At 39.7% G+C, this 17,529-nt stretch overlaps 1 protein-coding gene across 2 annotated transcripts; it reads right to left on the minus strand.

The window, feature by feature from the left end:
• Positions 1 to 4,842: 4,842 nt before the first annotated feature.
• On the minus strand, positions 4,843 to 11,306 carry lmo4lb (LIM domain only 4-like b). 2 transcript variants are annotated; one of them, XM_085910658.1, is made up of 5 exons: positions 10,886 to 11,306; positions 9,914 to 10,151; positions 9,712 to 9,808; positions 8,953 to 9,111; positions 4,843 to 7,029 (listed from the first exon to the last, which is right to left on the minus strand). In XM_085910658.1, the coding sequence occupies exons 2-5, from the start codon at positions 10,126 to 10,128 to the stop codon at positions 7,015 to 7,017; spliced, it is 486 nt and encodes a 161-aa protein (XP_085766784.1). In that variant the 5' UTR covers positions 10,129 to 10,151; positions 10,886 to 11,306; the 3' UTR covers positions 4,843 to 7,014. The 2 variants fall into 2 exon arrangements, with proteins under 2 accessions (XP_085766784.1, XP_085766785.1); XM_085910659.1 differs by having other exon boundaries at positions 4,847 to 7,085; positions 10,886 to 11,305.
• Between the last annotated feature and the right edge of the window lie 6,223 nt (positions 11,307 to 17,529).

The raw sequence follows: 17,529 nt of genomic DNA on the forward strand, positions 1-17,529 counted from the left end.
ACATACATACATACATACATACATACATACATACATACATACATACATACATACATACATACATACATACATACATACATACATATTGCAGGGCTTCACTGAGCACTGACACAAATGAAGAAACCACAAATTATCATTGTGGACCACATCACATTGGAGTCTTTTTCAGTCATGCTGTTTTTTTACTTCAACATTGCATGTTGAAAATTCTTGAGATATAGTTATTCCATCATTGTATTTCAAAGTGGGATGTTGTTACCCAGACACAGTTTGTGATGAGAAGAATTCCCTCAAGGCTCTTTGACAAGATTTGACATTCACATTAATGCCCAAGTGCACACTTCCCCATGGGCATACAACCTTTTAAATGTTCCTATGTAGCCTGGCCTCTTGACAGTGTATAATAATTTTACTTAATGAAGCTTCAAAATAATTTGAACGCTGCTCAACCAAATGGGTTCTTTGAAAAGCCAATTTTTCTTTAATGCTGAACCAACCCATACACTTCTCATGCAGTTAAGTTGTTTCAAGCAGAAATGAATCATTTTGAAGTCAGCAAAGGCAGTTGCTTCTACACTATCAACTCATCAGTGAAGCATGGTGGTGGTAGTGCCAGGGCAGGGACGTGCGGTCAGAGGAGGCAAGGCTGTGCCTCCCCTGCGATCATGAAAAGGGGGAAAATAGATCTATTCTTTTTAGTATAAAGTCATTTTCCTATTAATTTCAGTAGTTGTGTATCATTCTGAACCAAAATTGCTGAATTTTTATAATTATGTTAAAACCGAAGACGAATCGCTCAGAGGAGGCAACTTCCTGCCTTGCGTAATCACACGGCTGCCTATGCTGACAGGCTGTTGACAGTTACACTGAACCGCTGTCTGTCTCTATGTCGCTGTTGAAGTGTTCAAACACTGTGGCCATATTAACTAATTTCCGTAGTTAAGCTTATGTATATAATATCTAGTGGTTTTTTGTCATCTGTAACGTCGTGTTTCTTTAGATGAGCAAAACGGCTTTGAAAAGAGGCCCAACGGAGGCTACAAAAAACTGTTCTCCAACCTTATGGCAGGGGGCGGTCGTGATCCTGGGATGCTTCATGCGCCCACCTGTAGAATAAGTGATCTCCAGTTCAAATTTAGAGTAAACAACTGAGGAGCATTCGATTTTTCTTTTGTTTTTAACAATGGAGGATTACATATCAAAACTCAAACGATTTCCAACTATTGAATTTTGGTCGAAGCAGGAGGTCATCAGGAAAGGAAGAACAACTCCGGAGTTAAAAGGTGGATCCGCACAACGGGACTTCGGAGCAAGTCTTTTCAAACGGAGTGATAGGCATGAAAAGATTGGCTGTGTTGATGTGCAACAAGAAATCGTCTTTTCTGCTTTTCCTGCCTGCTTTTCCTGAGCTCTGACAGGGTCTGGACTAATGTTGGATATTCCGATTTTTAAAAAAATTGCAGAGGAGCCTATTCAGACATGAGCGGTCCGCTAGTCACATCCAAAGCCAGATCGCACTAAAAACATTCAGGATGTCGAAGATCGATTTAGCTTTGGACGAGCAACGAAGACTGAACATCAGTGAACATCAATGCAAAGGTGAAAGAGAACAGAGAAATTTTAAAATATCTCATCAATGCCACTTGCTTCCTCGCCAAATATAAAAAAAAAATCTGATATGTATATGTGTATACATATATATATATATATATATATATATATATATATATATATATATATATATATATATATATATATATATATATATATATACACATATATATATATATATATATATATATATATATACATACATACATACATACATACATACATACATACATACATACATACATACATACATATATATATATATATATATATATATATATATATATATATATATATATATATATATATATATATATATATGTGAAATGATTCACAAATTTTTACCTGATCATTAACACATTACTTATATCCTAGTATAGTTGATCACTTCACATGTCATTTTCACTTTAAACTGCATGTGGGCGCACTATGGCTGTGGAATAATTGGAGCCTCACTGACAATGAGTTCCATTCAATGACTTCCGGAGTCAGGAGATTTAATGATTTGAAATGGTATCCGCTGAAAACGGCCTTCAAAATAAAGCACTCTACCTCAAATCAAAGCACGACTGAATAACATAAATAACATGGAGAATTCTTAACACATACTGTAAATATATTTTTAGAACAGCTTTTCTTATTATGACAATTTAATAACAAGGTACAAGTGTGGATGCTGTAAATATGTTTTTAGAACTGTTTTGTTATTATAACGATTTTTCTATAACAAGGTATAACACTCTTAAATGTGTTTTTAGAACTCTTATTATATAACATTTTTTTTATAAAAAGGTAAAAGTTTACACACTGCAATTGTGTGGGCACTCCCTGCCTTCTGCTGACGTGTGGGCAACTTTCGTGCCATAATTCCTCAATTTAAAAGTTTTATTTTGAATTTTATTTATTTTTTAATTCGGGAAAAAAGATCCGCGATGTAGTGAAACCGCGATAAATGAATCGCGATGTAGTGAGGGATTACTTGATAAGAACTGCAACTGACGACGTCAACAGCGCGGCGCACATTGTTTACATACTATATATCAAATAGCTATAATAAAAACAGCCATTTTATTAAACCATCTGTGTCACTCCAAATCATTCATCATCGATCATCGATCGAATTCTTCATCTTTTACAGTATAAAGTGGTTATGACTGCTGGACACTCATAACCACTGCAGCAGAGCACTACCTGATGAGTTCTCAGTGAACAGGTTTACTGTGAATTTTGTTTAACATAGCTGCAAATTCCCATTTTGACAGCCAATCAGTCCTGAATTTATTTAATACTTTCATAAATTAATGTAGACCAATATTTAACATAACTCAGCAAGATGAGTAATCCTCTCAATCCTTAAATACTGCTTCATTTTCACATGTCCAGGGCAAAGACAAAATTGTTGGTTATGTGTTTTTTTGTGCATCTAAGTCAAACTTTTTCTTTTGCTGTGACTGCCAGTGGTAATGACAGTTGGATGGTTGCTTGCTCCATATTTACTAAGAGGTGCCAGAGTTACCGTTCATTCAGAAATTGCTTATTAAATTAATATTCAAGGTGCTCACCTGTAACTTTAAGAGAGTTTTAATGAAAAATAGCATCTGCTTTCACAGGGTGATGGATAAAGTTTAGCAGGTTGGTTTTGCATGGGAACAGTTTAACTTAAGACAAGAGGGAGTCGGAACTCAGCTCACATAGTGAACCGTATAAACATGATGTTCGCGTGGTCATATGGTTCACAGATAAATTGTTGATAAAAAAACTATACTTTTGGTTTATATTACGTTTGTAAATGAAATCTGTGTCCCACCAACCTTGAAGCTTACAGCACGTCGCTGATGTGACCCATGAAGCTGTCGCCACGTCACCTCTGCTTGGCCTTCTTTGGATAAGTGTGCGCCAGTGTTCTTTCAAAATGCCGCAGGAGGAAGCAAACACAAGGATCATTCTTGATTGGAGCGGAATAGGCACAATTATTTCCCCACGTCCCCAAAACTGTTAATTGGTGACCTTAGCTCAACCCTTGTCTGTATGACTTGCATTGTCTGCGCAGAGTAGGGTGAGCATGTTATTGGGAAGGTGGGGGTGGATTCTAGGCAGTTAAGTCAAGCAGGAACCCTCAATGTTGCTAATTTATTTACAGATTTAATTAGATGGATAGAGCCCTCACAGATATAAGAAAGAGAGGAGATGTTGCCAGCGTTACAGCACTTTAATTATGGTAGCAGGCTCCTGATCCCTGCGCTCCGCTGTCTAGGGAGCCAGTTAATTAAAATCCTCATTATTTTACTTTTAATTAGTTCCCCCCTCTTTTGTTTCCTTTCACCATATGGCCGTGTTCCGTGGTCAAATTAACGTAATTGAGCTAATTAAGCCGATCACTTTAATTATTCAAAGCGTTCCGATTGGCCAGGAGAACTTCTCTCGCGCTCCCATTACTGACATTCCTGCAAGATGCTGGGAGCCGTGAACTCTTTGTCATTATGTTCCTCGACTCCCATGCGGAAGGCAAGTGAGTTATGGCTCCAGCATGCATCCCTTCCTACATGTTCCACCAATGTCTCATGTTTCACTAACATACAACGCGGCACAGCGAAGGAGACCTCGGCCAGTTCAAAGTCAGCTCACAAAACGTTTGCTCATTTAACACACTGGGTTATGAGAAATTAAGTCCTGTTGATTATTGAGGAATCTGAGCAGCGGACGTTATTTAGGTGCAGCATAAATACTCTAGCTTTGCCAAGCCAGGAAACTTTCACAAGGACCATGCTTTTCATGCTTTAGAAATGGGAAAAAAAATCATGAGAACCAGATGGCAGTTGCCAGTTTGACAACAAACGTATTTTTGACCCTCCAGCTGTGGACGAGACTTGTCTATCAGGGATAAACTTCATTTCTGAGTGCACGCAAAATGTTGGAGCCAGCCACGCTGATTTTTTTTGTTGTATCAATGATTAAAATGAATGGAGAGACCAAACTAACTTGGACCAATTCCATAATACACACATAGACACTTTTATACTAAAATGTTATTTGACAGCAGCTCACCTATTTGCCCAAGCTACAACAACAAACAAAACTGGGTACATATATTTTTCACTTTTAAGAACTGGATGTGGCTCTGCATTGCAGCAACTTATTTAATGTTTTAGTTGTATTATATACTTTCCTACACTATTCAAGTGTATTAAACCAGCCTTGTCTAAACATTTGACTGGTGCTGTAGATAATTTATTTTATACTTCAAAAGGATGGAGTTTTATTTTTTAAGTTTATTTCTGAACATTGTATAATTCCCTTGATGTGAGGTCTACATTCTTCTGTGTGCTCACACGTAATGATAGAGAATCGTGTTGCAAGCAAACAATGGCCAACATCTGGGAGGTCCAACCAAAAGCAATACATCACTGATTCTTAATGCGTTTACTTCCAGAGAGGCCTCATCATCAAGATGAAGGCATTGAAATGGCATCTTGGCTCTGTGTCACAAGAGTATCTGGATAAGAAGAAGACTTTTCATCACGGGCATGTAAAAATATCCTGGCATCATCTTGTGCTTTCTTCACACCTGGAGCTTAGGCAATTACTCTCATCTACATGTTTTAATATGATTAATTAGCGGGAATAAACACTTTCCTATGACACAGGCTACATGGTGAGCCACACACCTGCAGAAGCTCTGATAAAAGACAACGCCTCATGGCATAGAGCCTTTTCTTGAGACCTGCTAATTGGCATCTGAAAACGTTCTGGCTAATTAGGAAGAGGCAGATGAGCCTTGATTAGTTTGAATGCAAAGTGTAACTTGTGGTGTGGTGGGAATCGAGAATGTGCCGAGGTTTTAGTTCCTCGCCGTCACGACACAAAGATAATTGTAATTGTGATGATTTGCATACGTTAATGAATTTGAGTGACGCCCCTTGATCAGACGTGGAATAAATAATTGATGCAGTATCAGCACCTACCATGACAAGTGGGACATTTTAGAAAGACTAAGCGCATTAAGGTGCAAGTTTGATGTCTGCCATGCTCCCAGGCAAGGTGCAAAAGTAGAGCAGATGCTATCTTCTGCTAGCTGCACGTTGCATGCTCACTGCTGCTATCACACTGAGATTACCCTCACCTTTTTGATGGGATGCCACCTAAAGATTCTGACATTACATTAAAAGGCTTTGCAGATCTAAGTCTAATTGGACATAGCTTAGAATGAGTATTCAACCAAACACTTATACAGTACAGCACAGCCCAAAGAGCACGGTGCAGCACGACAAATAATAAATAGGTCCAATTGGTTGAAATTTCCTCCATCGAGATGGGACCACTCCCCTTTAATTAGAGAGCTTTCAGATTAGTCTTTATTAGAGGGAGGCAGGCAGAAAGGCAGGTAGTCTCAGAGCCAGCCGGCCACAGGATATGCCCCAAGTTCAGCCTCCCAGGAGTTCCACCAGCACAGATACAGGGCTCATGTTTAATTGCTTCTGTAAATGGTCAGAGCTCAAGCCCCCTAATTCCATTCCCCGGGGTAATCAGCCATGTTTTAACCATACAGGGCTAACAAGAGTGAGAGAGCGAGCGAGAGACAGAGCGCTCCAGCCACCATGCTAGCTACCAGGACAACTCCTGGGCTGCTAAGGGCCCTCACACTCATGTCAGCTCATATGAGAAATTCTTTTAAATTTGCTTTTTCTCAATAAAACCATCATTTGCACACATTGACCAGGAAAAATGATATAATGAATACATTTCATTATGGAAATTACAGGCAGCGACACGGAAAGACTCCCATCCTCAATAGTGCTCTAAAGGTTTGTAGCAATAGTTCGAGACATCATTTTTGTGTAATTAATGGATTTCTCATGACTGGGATGTACACCTTGTGCCTGACACCCATCTAATTTTATAATTTGGCACCCAAAGTCTCAGATAGACATATAAAAGATCAGATCAGAGTTCCTTCAAAACACTAATGACAATTAGGGAAAATAATGCCACTTGGCACAACACATTGACAGTCATGTTACTGCAGTCCATCAAACTCTAAAGCATTTTTTGCTCCATCCTTTGATTGATGACAGTTATAGTCTTCGAGCTTTCTCTGAGTCCAGAAAAGTCTCTGCCAGTGCAGTCCACACCGAATGTAAGCATCTGCCAGCTTTGTACGGAACACCAGGAAAAGGAAAGTGATGACAATTCTTAGGGCCCATTACTGACCAGTCCCATGGAAAACAGTATTTTCATTTTGCAGCTTTTCTATTTTTTCCTTTTCCCTGTGGACCGCAAACCCTGGCAACACGACATAAATTGACTGAGTGAAGGTTCAGGGATTCTGTGATATGACGACGGGACGGGATTTCACTGTGTGGAAGCTGCTTCTTCAGCGGAGGGAGGTGTGGGGGTCAACAGAACTCACAGCAATGGGAACTGTACATAGTAGGAGACAGGAATTAAACCGTCAGCGCACACTCCACTCAGCACACCTGCAAAGAAGACAGGAAACGAGCAAAGACATGGGTATGGCTAATCATACTTGACTCCTTTATGCAGTAGTTAGAAAAGGGGTTATGACATGGGTGTTGCATTCGATACCGGCACCAGTACCGCACCTTGATATTTCAGCAACATTTATTTTTAGTATTAAAAAAAAATACATTATTAAAAAACCATCTCGCCAAGTCCGTCTGAAGACCGAGTATACATACATGCAAAGCTGCCTGTCTAGCAATGTGTGAAACACCTTTAAGTGCCTGACAAGGCTTCTTCTGCATGAGTGTAAGCGGAAGATAGTTTCAAGCAGAGAACCGCTTGCTGTCGCATCTCCGCTTCTTGTTGAAAAGAATGATGCGTAAAGTGTCATATGGAACTTTTGGGAATTTTATTGCCAACTCCCATGGCATCTCCAATCTGGCCAAGCACGTCATTAACAGGCGACTACTTGGGACATGAAGTGGACCTCACACGTGCGTGCACACACTCAAAGCGACACTACTGGCTCATTAGCAATCAAATGTAGATATTTGCTTGACAGTAATGGTGGAAATGTACAATATCAACAATGGATGACATTAAATCCAGTCAAATAGGTCAAGAATGTAGCAGTGAAAAAGCTTATCAGTGAATGCATACAAATACATGCATTGACATGTACCGTAATTTTCGGACTATAAGTCGCTCCGGAGTATAAGTCGCACCAGCCATAAAATGCACAATAAAGTGAAAAAAAAACATATATAAATCGCATCGGAGTATAAATCGCACTTATATCACTATTAAAATCCATTCTCAACAATGAAAAGGCCTAATTCTGTGTCCAAATTGCATAGTGGTTGCATATCTGGCCATTAAAATGATCATAACCTGTAAAAAAAATAAAAAATAAAATTCAATATTGTTCAGCAAGACTTATGTGCGCTAATGTTAACACGTGTTTATGTTTAAAATGCTATTTTCTGATAAAGCATTTCCTATTAAAGTTCTTTTGTCAGTTTTATTTTTGTCGAGGTACCGTTTCAGTACTGGTATCAAGGTACAAGGTATAGTATCAAAGTTAACATTTTGGTATTGTGGCAACACTGTCACAGGAAACATCTCAATTATGTTAAACCAGTAAAGGAAAAGAAAATGTAGAAGCGGAATTTTAAAAAAACCCAACACAATTGCCTGATCAACATGGATCTTAGGTCAAACAATCCAAATCACACATTCTATTCACGAGTATAGCAAGTGTAGTCAAGTTGACTGTCGGGAAACTTGTGTCGCCACATTCCAAACAATTACCACCACAATAGTGGTAGTGAGACTGCCTTTAGATAGACGGTGGAGAGATGAGTCACGTGCAGAATTAATAACAGATTTTTTGATGAATTCACAGTGGGGTAATTAGCACCTCTTGACAGAAAAAAAGTTGTGTTCAAGGACTATTATCTTTGCATGAGAACATTTGTATGGGTATAAAATAAAACACCTCAAAAAGATATTTCCACTTTTGTCGAGTTTGTATTCATTGTATTCATCATTCATTAAGAGTTGGATCTCTGCATTGTTTGTGATCATACACTGTAATTCAAATAGGGAATTTAGAAGCCTAATTTAAATGATTTCTTTTTTACTCCTGTCATTATCACAGTTATTTGTGTGTCAGTGTAACAGTTTTGTGTGCTCATGCGGGGACAGTGATATCGGTTTTCCTTTTGACTTTTAAAATAATAAATTATGAATGAAGGATGTTGTACTTCTGAGTTATCATTTTCAGTTTATCTGACTGATCAAATATACAGCTTTGTTAAATGAGATAACACAATGCAGATTTTTAAACATGCGAGATTTGTAAGGAAAATATTTATTTACCTTCTGGTCCGTCATCACAGAGTTACTCTGAAGTTGTGGTAGGTGGCTACTGAGCAAGGCAGCACCGGGTCTGTCGTGCTCACAGAAAATTGTACCATTGATGTAATGGAAGCGATCTCCAGGCATCAGTCTGTTCCTGCACGTGGCACAGCTAAAACACTGCCAGAGAAATACTCAACGTTAAGACAATAAATAAATTCAACACAGGAACATCATATCCGGTTTGATAATATACTTCGTATGACAATGTTTGATGGTATTGTGTGATTTAATGGTGAACACAGTAAGTGACTAAGGAATTAGTAACATGACATTTAAGAAATCCATAAAAATGCACGAATGCTGTTTTCTATTCAAGGACTGCATCAAGATGTTTAAAGTCACTTTTACCATTTATGTCATTGAAGTGTTGATGATGTAATATTCCACTACATTGTACTAAGGCTGTTGTTTTGTTTTATACATTTTCTTTCATTTTCCTCAATAAGTTTAGAAGGGCACGAAACAACAAACATTTTTGTATGATCTTGTTTGTTGTGAAATGAAAAATTTAACAGTAGCAAAAAAAAACCAACCTTAATTGTCATTGCAAAAGGCTGAATTTTTATTCAATTTGGTAGTGTGAAAATTGTGCAGGTGTTCCTAATGAACTGTCTGAGTCTATATTTGAGGGTTGGGGGGGATGAGGAATACCCCAGATGTTTCTGTCAAACGCACAGCAGGACGCAAGGCAGGCTGAGGTGGGAGCTGGGGACTTACCTTGAGGTGGTAAACATTTCCCTGTGCCCTCATCACCATCTCATTGGCTGGGATCGACTGGCCACAGGCACTGCACGCCCCGCTGTGCCCAAACAGCCTGCAAATTAAAAAAAAAAAAGGCTCATTTGATACAACCACTATATGCTGAAAACTACCCACTTCGCTTTTCCTCTTAATACTTCATCGCCACATTAGAGCTCACCTGATGTAGTCGCTGCGACACAGAATCATGCCTCCTTTGCTGTAGCAAGTGGTGCCAATGTCGCCCAGCTGGGCTTGGCAGCAGGAACACTTGAGGCATCGAGTGTGCCAATAACGCTCCATGGAGAAGAGCAGGAAACGGTCAGCGATCTTCCCCCCACATCCTGCACATGACCTCGGGGCAGGCGCTACGCCTGATGCTTGGTTGTTCACCATACTGACGGGGCCCTTGGTAGCTCCTGGACACAGGACGCACAGAAATTGGAGGCATGACACAGTGACACTGACCATTATGTCCAGATCAAGAGTATGGTTGATGTTTTTAGTTAAATGGCAAGCCTAAGTTTTGATGAGGATGTGCTATTCCATTCTCTCTCTCAGTCTCTCAGTCTCTCAGTCTCTCAGTCTCTCTCTCTCAGTCTCTCAGTCTCTCTCTCTCAGTCTCTCAGTCTCTCTCTCTCAGTCTCTCTCTCTCAGTCTCTCTCTCTCTCAGTCTCTCTCACTCTCTCTTTTTTTTTTTTTTTTTAAACGAGGTTATTGTTCAGTGCTGATTTTTCACGAGAAATGCATCATGCATAATAGCTTGACATGACTTGCAGGATACTAACCGGTAACTTTACCAAGACTATATTGTACCGAAACGTCATGTGAATATTTGCAAGTCAGAAAGTTCAGTAAAACTTGTATTAAGATACAAACTGTGGGGTGAATCTAGTCGTGCAAGGTCGTGTATTTTTTTTTTAAGGGGGAAACAAGGAAAGTCGCATAATGGAACTTCTTCACGCCTGGCAGCTTTCAAACGGAAGGTATTCATGTCAAAGCGTTTCTTTTTCAATCTGTTTTCAATGCCGTACAGAACTTTAACAGAACAAAACTGCAAAACTGTAACAACGATAACGTAGAAGTTCAATAAAAGCCTCATTGGCGCTGACGGGAAGGAAAAAGAAAGGAAGCGAGGAAACAGACGCGTTACCTTGTCGAGCCAAAAGGTTTTCCTCCTGCGTTGAAATCAAAAGGCGGTGGAAAATAGTTCTCAGAAAACCATGGGTGCCTTTACGTTTGTAAAGCTGGACTTAGGCGTGACAATGTTGCGGCTCCATCTCTTTGTAGAAGAGTGTGTCAAAAGAAGCATAAAATCCCAGAACAGGACGGCGGGCAGACTGCAAATAGTTTTGAGGAAAGTCTCTCACTTGGTGCTCCCCGAATAAAGAACTAGACGCGGCGAGGAGGTTACATGCCAACTGCTCCTTCTTTACGTCCCACTCGCTCTTCCAGCTGTCCGTCTGATTACACGCCTTACACTATTTCTGACGCTTATGACAGCGACGCTATTCATCAAATTGCGCAAGGGACTTTAAATTGCTGAGAACGAACGTTGCGAGGTAGAGCACGTAACAACCAATAGCTGAGCAGTGGGCGTGGTCAAAGTCACAATGATTTATGGGTTTCTCGTTGTGGAATCTTTCTATTCCCACTTGCATAAAGCGAGACAATATAAGCAGATTTTAAAAAACACGTTGTGGTGTATCTTCTAAATTTTATGTTCACAAAGAATGTATATTTTTCAACCTAACCTGCTGTATTCTATTATTTTAGGATTAACAGTACAACTAACGCATGAAGGTGATATGCTAACCAGGAGCGTCTGTGTATGTGTGTTTGTGTAGGGGGGGCTTTGAGACAGCCAATGAGCCAAAAATACTGTTAATATACGTAAGTAAGGATGCGGCTCTTGTTTTCCTCCCTATGAAATTAGCGTTACGTTATGTGTTGTTTTATGATTCCAATTCATTCCCCTTTTGCTGTGGCCCAAAATGTAAATAACATTTCTCAGACTGGATTCAACTTTTCCAGAAGAGAGTTATGCTTCTCTTATATCAACGTGGGAATAAAATTGTAATTTAGAGCAGTGAAGTTTATCATGCCTTGCTGTGAGCGCATCATCCCAAGAATCTCCCCCCTTCACCCAACTTTACATCATTCACTATTCTGTCCATCCATCCGTCCGCACGCCCGCCCGCCCGCACGCCCGCACGCCCGCACGCACGCACGCACGCACGCACGCACGCACGCACGCACGCACACACACACACACACACACACACACACACACACACACACACACACACACACACACACATACATACATACATACATACATACATACATACATACATACATCCTGCCAACACTTATCCAGTCAGGTTGTGGGGGCAGCAGGGAAGCCCAGACTTTCTTCTCCCCAGCCACTTTGTCAAATTCATCCCGACGAAGCCCAAGGCGTTCCTAGACCATCAGGCCAGCCGGGAGACAGTCTTTCCAGCGTATCCTGGGATGTCCTCGGGGCCTCCTTCTGGTGGGACATGCCCAAAACACTTTACCAGGAAGACATCTAGAAGGCATCCTAATCAGATGCCTGAGCCACCTCATCTGGGCCCTCTCTACGCAGAGGAGCAGCGGCTCGACTCTGAGTCCCTCACGGATGACCGAGCTTCTCACCCTATCTCTACACCCTGCAGAGATAACTCATTTTGTCTGCTTGTATCCAAGATCTTGTTCTTTCGGTCATCATCCATAGCTGGTGAGCATGGGTGAGGGTAGGAACGTAGCTCGACTAGAAAATAGAGCGCTTTGGCATTTGGCTCAGCACTTTCCTCACCACGGGGATGACATAGCTCAGTGGTAGAGTGTTGTGACCATGTCAAAGTGGCCTTGAGCAAGACACTGAAGCCCCCAGTTCATCCTGATAGCATGTCAACAGTTAGTGAATGACGAAGCAGTGTGAAGCACTTTGAGTACCAAAGGTAGAAAAGTACACAGAGTCCGCATCACAGCAGTTGTGGATCCAATCTCATGCTCCATCCTGCCCTCGCTCATGAATAAGACCCCAAGACACTTAAACTCCTCTACTTGGGGCAGGATCTCCTCCCCGACCCGGAGAGGGCATTTCACCTTTTTCTGACTGAGGACCATAATGTCAGAACTGGAGATGCTAATTGTCATCCCAGCTGCTTCATACTCAGCTGCGAACCACTCCAGTGATAGCTGGAGATTACGATGATGAAGCTGTGATGGAGCCAGCAGCACCACATCATCAGCAAAAAGCAGAGATGAGACGCTTAGGTCACCGAACCAGTCACCCTCAACGCCTTGGCTGTGTCTACAAATTCTGTCCATAAAAGTTATGAACAGAATCGTGACAAAGGACAGCCTTGGTGGAGTCCAACTCTCACACAAACTGAATCCAACCTAGTGCTGACAATGCAGACCAAACTGAGATTCAGCGACCGAACTGCCCTTATCAAGGGGTTTGGTATTCCATACACCCGAAGCAACCCCCACTCCTGGAGGGACACGGTTGAACGCCTTCTCTAAGTCTATGAAACACATGTAGACTGGTTGGACGAACTCCCATGCCCACTCAAGGACCCTGCCGAGGGTGTAGAGCTGGTCCACTAATCCACGGCCAGGACGAAAACCACATTGCTCCTCATGAATCTGAGATTTGACCTCCCGACGGACCCTCCTCTCTGGCACCTCTGATAGCCCTTACCGGGTAGGCTGAAGCGTGTGAGTCCTGTGTAGTTGGAACACACCCTCTTTCTTAAAAAGGGGTACCGCCACCCTGGCCTGCCAGTCCAGAGGTACTGTCCCTGATGTCCTGATGTTGTAGAGGCGTTTCAACAAGCACAGCCCCAAAACATCCAGAACCTTTAGGAAGTATGGGCGGATCTCATCCACCCCCGGGGCTTTTCCACTGAGGAGCTGTTTAACCACCTCTGTGACTTCAACCCCAGAATAGGAGTCCACCTCAGGGCCTTTTCTTTCAGCTTGATGGCATCCCTTACTGCCGGTGTCCACCAGCGGGCTCGGGGTTTGCTGCCACGACAGGCACCTACCACCCTATGACCACAGCTCCGATGGAACTCTAAAATAAAATAGAGACCATTTCCAATAAATATACCATATCTATTTTTCTTCTGTTTTAAATACAAAGTAGAGAAAAGGCCAGCAGAATAATATGATTATATTCATAAAAGAATAATTAAATTTTAAATGGAACATTAGACTTTTACATTTTCTTCTATGACTGCATTTTTTTCACGTCATAAAAGAAATATTCAATTTTGAATGGAACATTAAACTTTTACATTTTCTTGGATGGCTGCATTTCATTCACGAATACATTTACGAAATTTTCAATTCATTTGTGGTCCAATGAATTTGGTTCAAGTAGACTGTTGATACAGTCGTAATTTCAAAGCATATGCATGCATATTTAAGAGGTTGCATTTTTTTGTAGTTTTGCCAATGTTCCCATCATCCAACAGTTTGAAATGTATTATAATCATAGGCATTCTTAATCAAAGAAGAAACATTTTAATTGACACCCTACTTTAAATTTTTGTTGCTCGCCACACACATATGCAGGCTTGCAATGAGCCATGAATGGAAGTGCTTTAAATGTTAAATAACCTGCTGAATTTAAATAGCCATGTAAGCACGACTATATATATATATATATATATATATATATATATATATATATATATATATATATATATATATATATATATATATATATATATATATGGAGAGAGAGAGAGAGAGAGAGAGAGAGAGAGAGAGAGATTTTGATTTTGATTTTGATTTTTATTATTTTTTTTTTATTTATTTTTTTATTTTTTTATTTATTTATTTATTTATTTATTTATTTATTTTATTTTTTATTTATTTTTTTATTTATTTGGCAAACGTGCAGTTTCAAATACAGCCACTAGACTGCAGTGCAATCCGTTTTCTGCACTGTACCCGAGAGAGAAAAGCCACACATAGGAGGAGCATTTCATTCCTGTATCACTTAATCATATTTGCTTTTGGAGTCTTTCTTCCCTTGCTGCATGTCTTCCATAACCAAATTTTTATTCACCATATGCGAAAAGAAAGAACAGAGCTGAGGAATACTGAAAACAAATGTACCTGTTTGTGTGTTTGTTTGTTTGTTTGTTTGTTTGTTTGTTTGTTTGTTTGTTTGTTTGTTTGTTTGTTTGTTTGTTTGTTTGTGATTGCAGCTGGTGTGGCAGCAAGACGTCTTCCATCACTCTATAAGGCTCTGATGATTTCTGACATATTTCATGTTCCTCTATCAAGGCCATGCTCAAAGTCACAGTTCGCTGTGAATCTGGGCAATACCTGACACTTCCAGTCTGGCTTCCTAGCCAATACAAACTGTCTGCAGAGCATCACACACAGCAAAGCAGACTGCCAAGTCCATCACATCTATGAATCTTGCACACTGTGATGTGGAAATGCTTAATGCTCAGACTTGTGACGTGTATGTTTTTCAGTTCTGACTACTTCTGTGACGCTTCGTTGTTTTTTGAGTTAAGTTGAGCCCCGCATCTTCATCAGCAGTATCTTGAGCTGAAATTCAGTTTATCGCAAAACAACTGTAACAACAATTAACAACAACGTTTTGGTTCTTGGGGTCACTAAAAGACCAGCGTTTTGTAAACACAAGTTTCGGGATGGAACATATGGTACAACTAGGTCGACGAGAAAAGAAGGCGGTAAGCCGTGTAATATTTTATAGGTTACCTTGATATTGCATCTCATGTAGACTGGGAGCCACAAGTTTTTAATATATATATACATATATATATATATATATATATATATATATATATATATATATATATATATATATATATATATATATATATATATATATATATGGATGGATGGATGGATGGATGGATGGATGGATGGATGGATGGATGGATGGATGGATGGATGGATGGATTTTGATACAGTAGTAGGGCGCCCAGAGGATAGTTGTTGCTGCAAAGCATATCAATACTCCTTTAATCTCAACATGGGCTTTGGGAAAAACCTTTCAAAGAAACAAAAAATATGTTTAGCAGGTCCTGTACTGACAAAAAACTTGTCAACATGGCATTGGTTGCATTTATCTTCAATATACATATATATAGTCACTCTAATACTTGTCTGTACTTGTCTGGCACAATGTGGTTTTCTTAATCAGCAACTGCTTGGGGCACTCAGACATAGATTCAATCCCAAATTGTAGTTTCTTTAAATGTGTCTTTTTTTCTTCATTCATATAAATATTTATTTATGTAACATTAGGATAACCGATCCACCTATTTTCTGAATCGCTTCGTCATTGCTCTCATATTTCAAACACCAAACATTTTCAATTGCATCAAGTAATTGGACTCTATATGAAAAAATCTTTCACATTTATACATATATGCTTTATATGCTTATATGTATCTTGATATGTTAAATTTTATAATTTGAGTAGTTTGCAACCTATCATTCCCTCAACATTTAGGAACTGTTATGCTTCGCAGGTATATGCATATCCAGTATGGAATGTTCTCACGTTAGTTTTGGGTTTGGTTCAGACTAACCTTTAGATAGCCAAAGTCTAATCTTTTTTGAACAATTAGTATTAGGGTTATAAACAACTGAACAGAGAAACGTTGCCACAGGACACCAGTTTTGTGTACAAAAATACTTGTGAAGTGATCTTTCCTTTTCTTTGAATTTACACCAAACAAATAATTTGTGTGTACAAGCAATGTCATTAGGCAAATGCAAACTGATAGTGACGCAAGCAAATGCTCGGTCTGTCTCCATGGTGAAATGGTATGCCAATACCAATGGTATTGTGGATTCTCCCGATTGGCTAGAAACCATATGAAATAATTCATTCTCTAGAACGGAGGAATGCTAACACAGAACTTTGTTGGTATCTGTTTATCTTTCGTGATTACTTTACCCTCTATTGACAACACAGGGAGTCATACTTTTTCACAACAGCTTTTATTCCACAAACATGTAAATTGAACTCACAAGCAGTACAATCATTTTTGCTTACATTATTATTAACTTGAATATGAGTAATGTCTCAAATTTGTACAATGTTCAATAAAAGTAAATTTGACCAATTTTGCAGAGGACCAAATTCATACTGCTGAAATTGTCAAGTCACAAAATTCAAAGTAATGTTTAAGTTTCTTCTGATTGAAGTTGGAATAAATTGGTGTACTTACAATTGTAAGTTAACTGGTGACCTGCGTTTTGTTTTTTTCGATGCTATTGTGCCTATGCTCTTTTGTATTTAATCAATTGGCCTGTATCTAGCCTGTCGTGTTGTACTCTTACGTGCCCCCACGGACGTAAATAGTAACGTAGACTTCTCATGTCGCATTACTCGCTATTCAGAGAAATTAACCTCTTGGCAGCCATTTTACGTTGCTAATGTCTAAGCTCGCTTAACCTGAAAGTAATGATATCGCCGTGGCGATTTGTCATTTTTTCTGATTCCGGAGCAAAAGTATCACATTGTTCACCACTAATTTCTAATATGTAATAGCAGGGAGCACTCGTGGATCAAGTTAAATGGTTGTTTTTACACGTAAACATTCTCTGTCCCAGGATCATATCTGGAAAGTTTTTATTGCTAAGGACCCCGAGAGCAGAAGGACATGCTTCACAATTCTTTTGGAAGGTCTTGAAACTGCTGAACTCAAAATGTTCTAGTGGGATGATGGGGCATTATAGGGGCTTCAGCATATGATTGAGACT

The sequence above is a fragment of the Syngnathus leptorhynchus genome, chromosome 4 (assembly GCF_054491065.1).
Source record: "Syngnathus leptorhynchus isolate UIUO chromosome 4, UIUO_Slep, whole genome shotgun sequence".
Lineage (NCBI taxonomy): Eukaryota > Metazoa > Chordata > Actinopteri > Syngnathiformes > Syngnathidae > Syngnathus > Syngnathus leptorhynchus.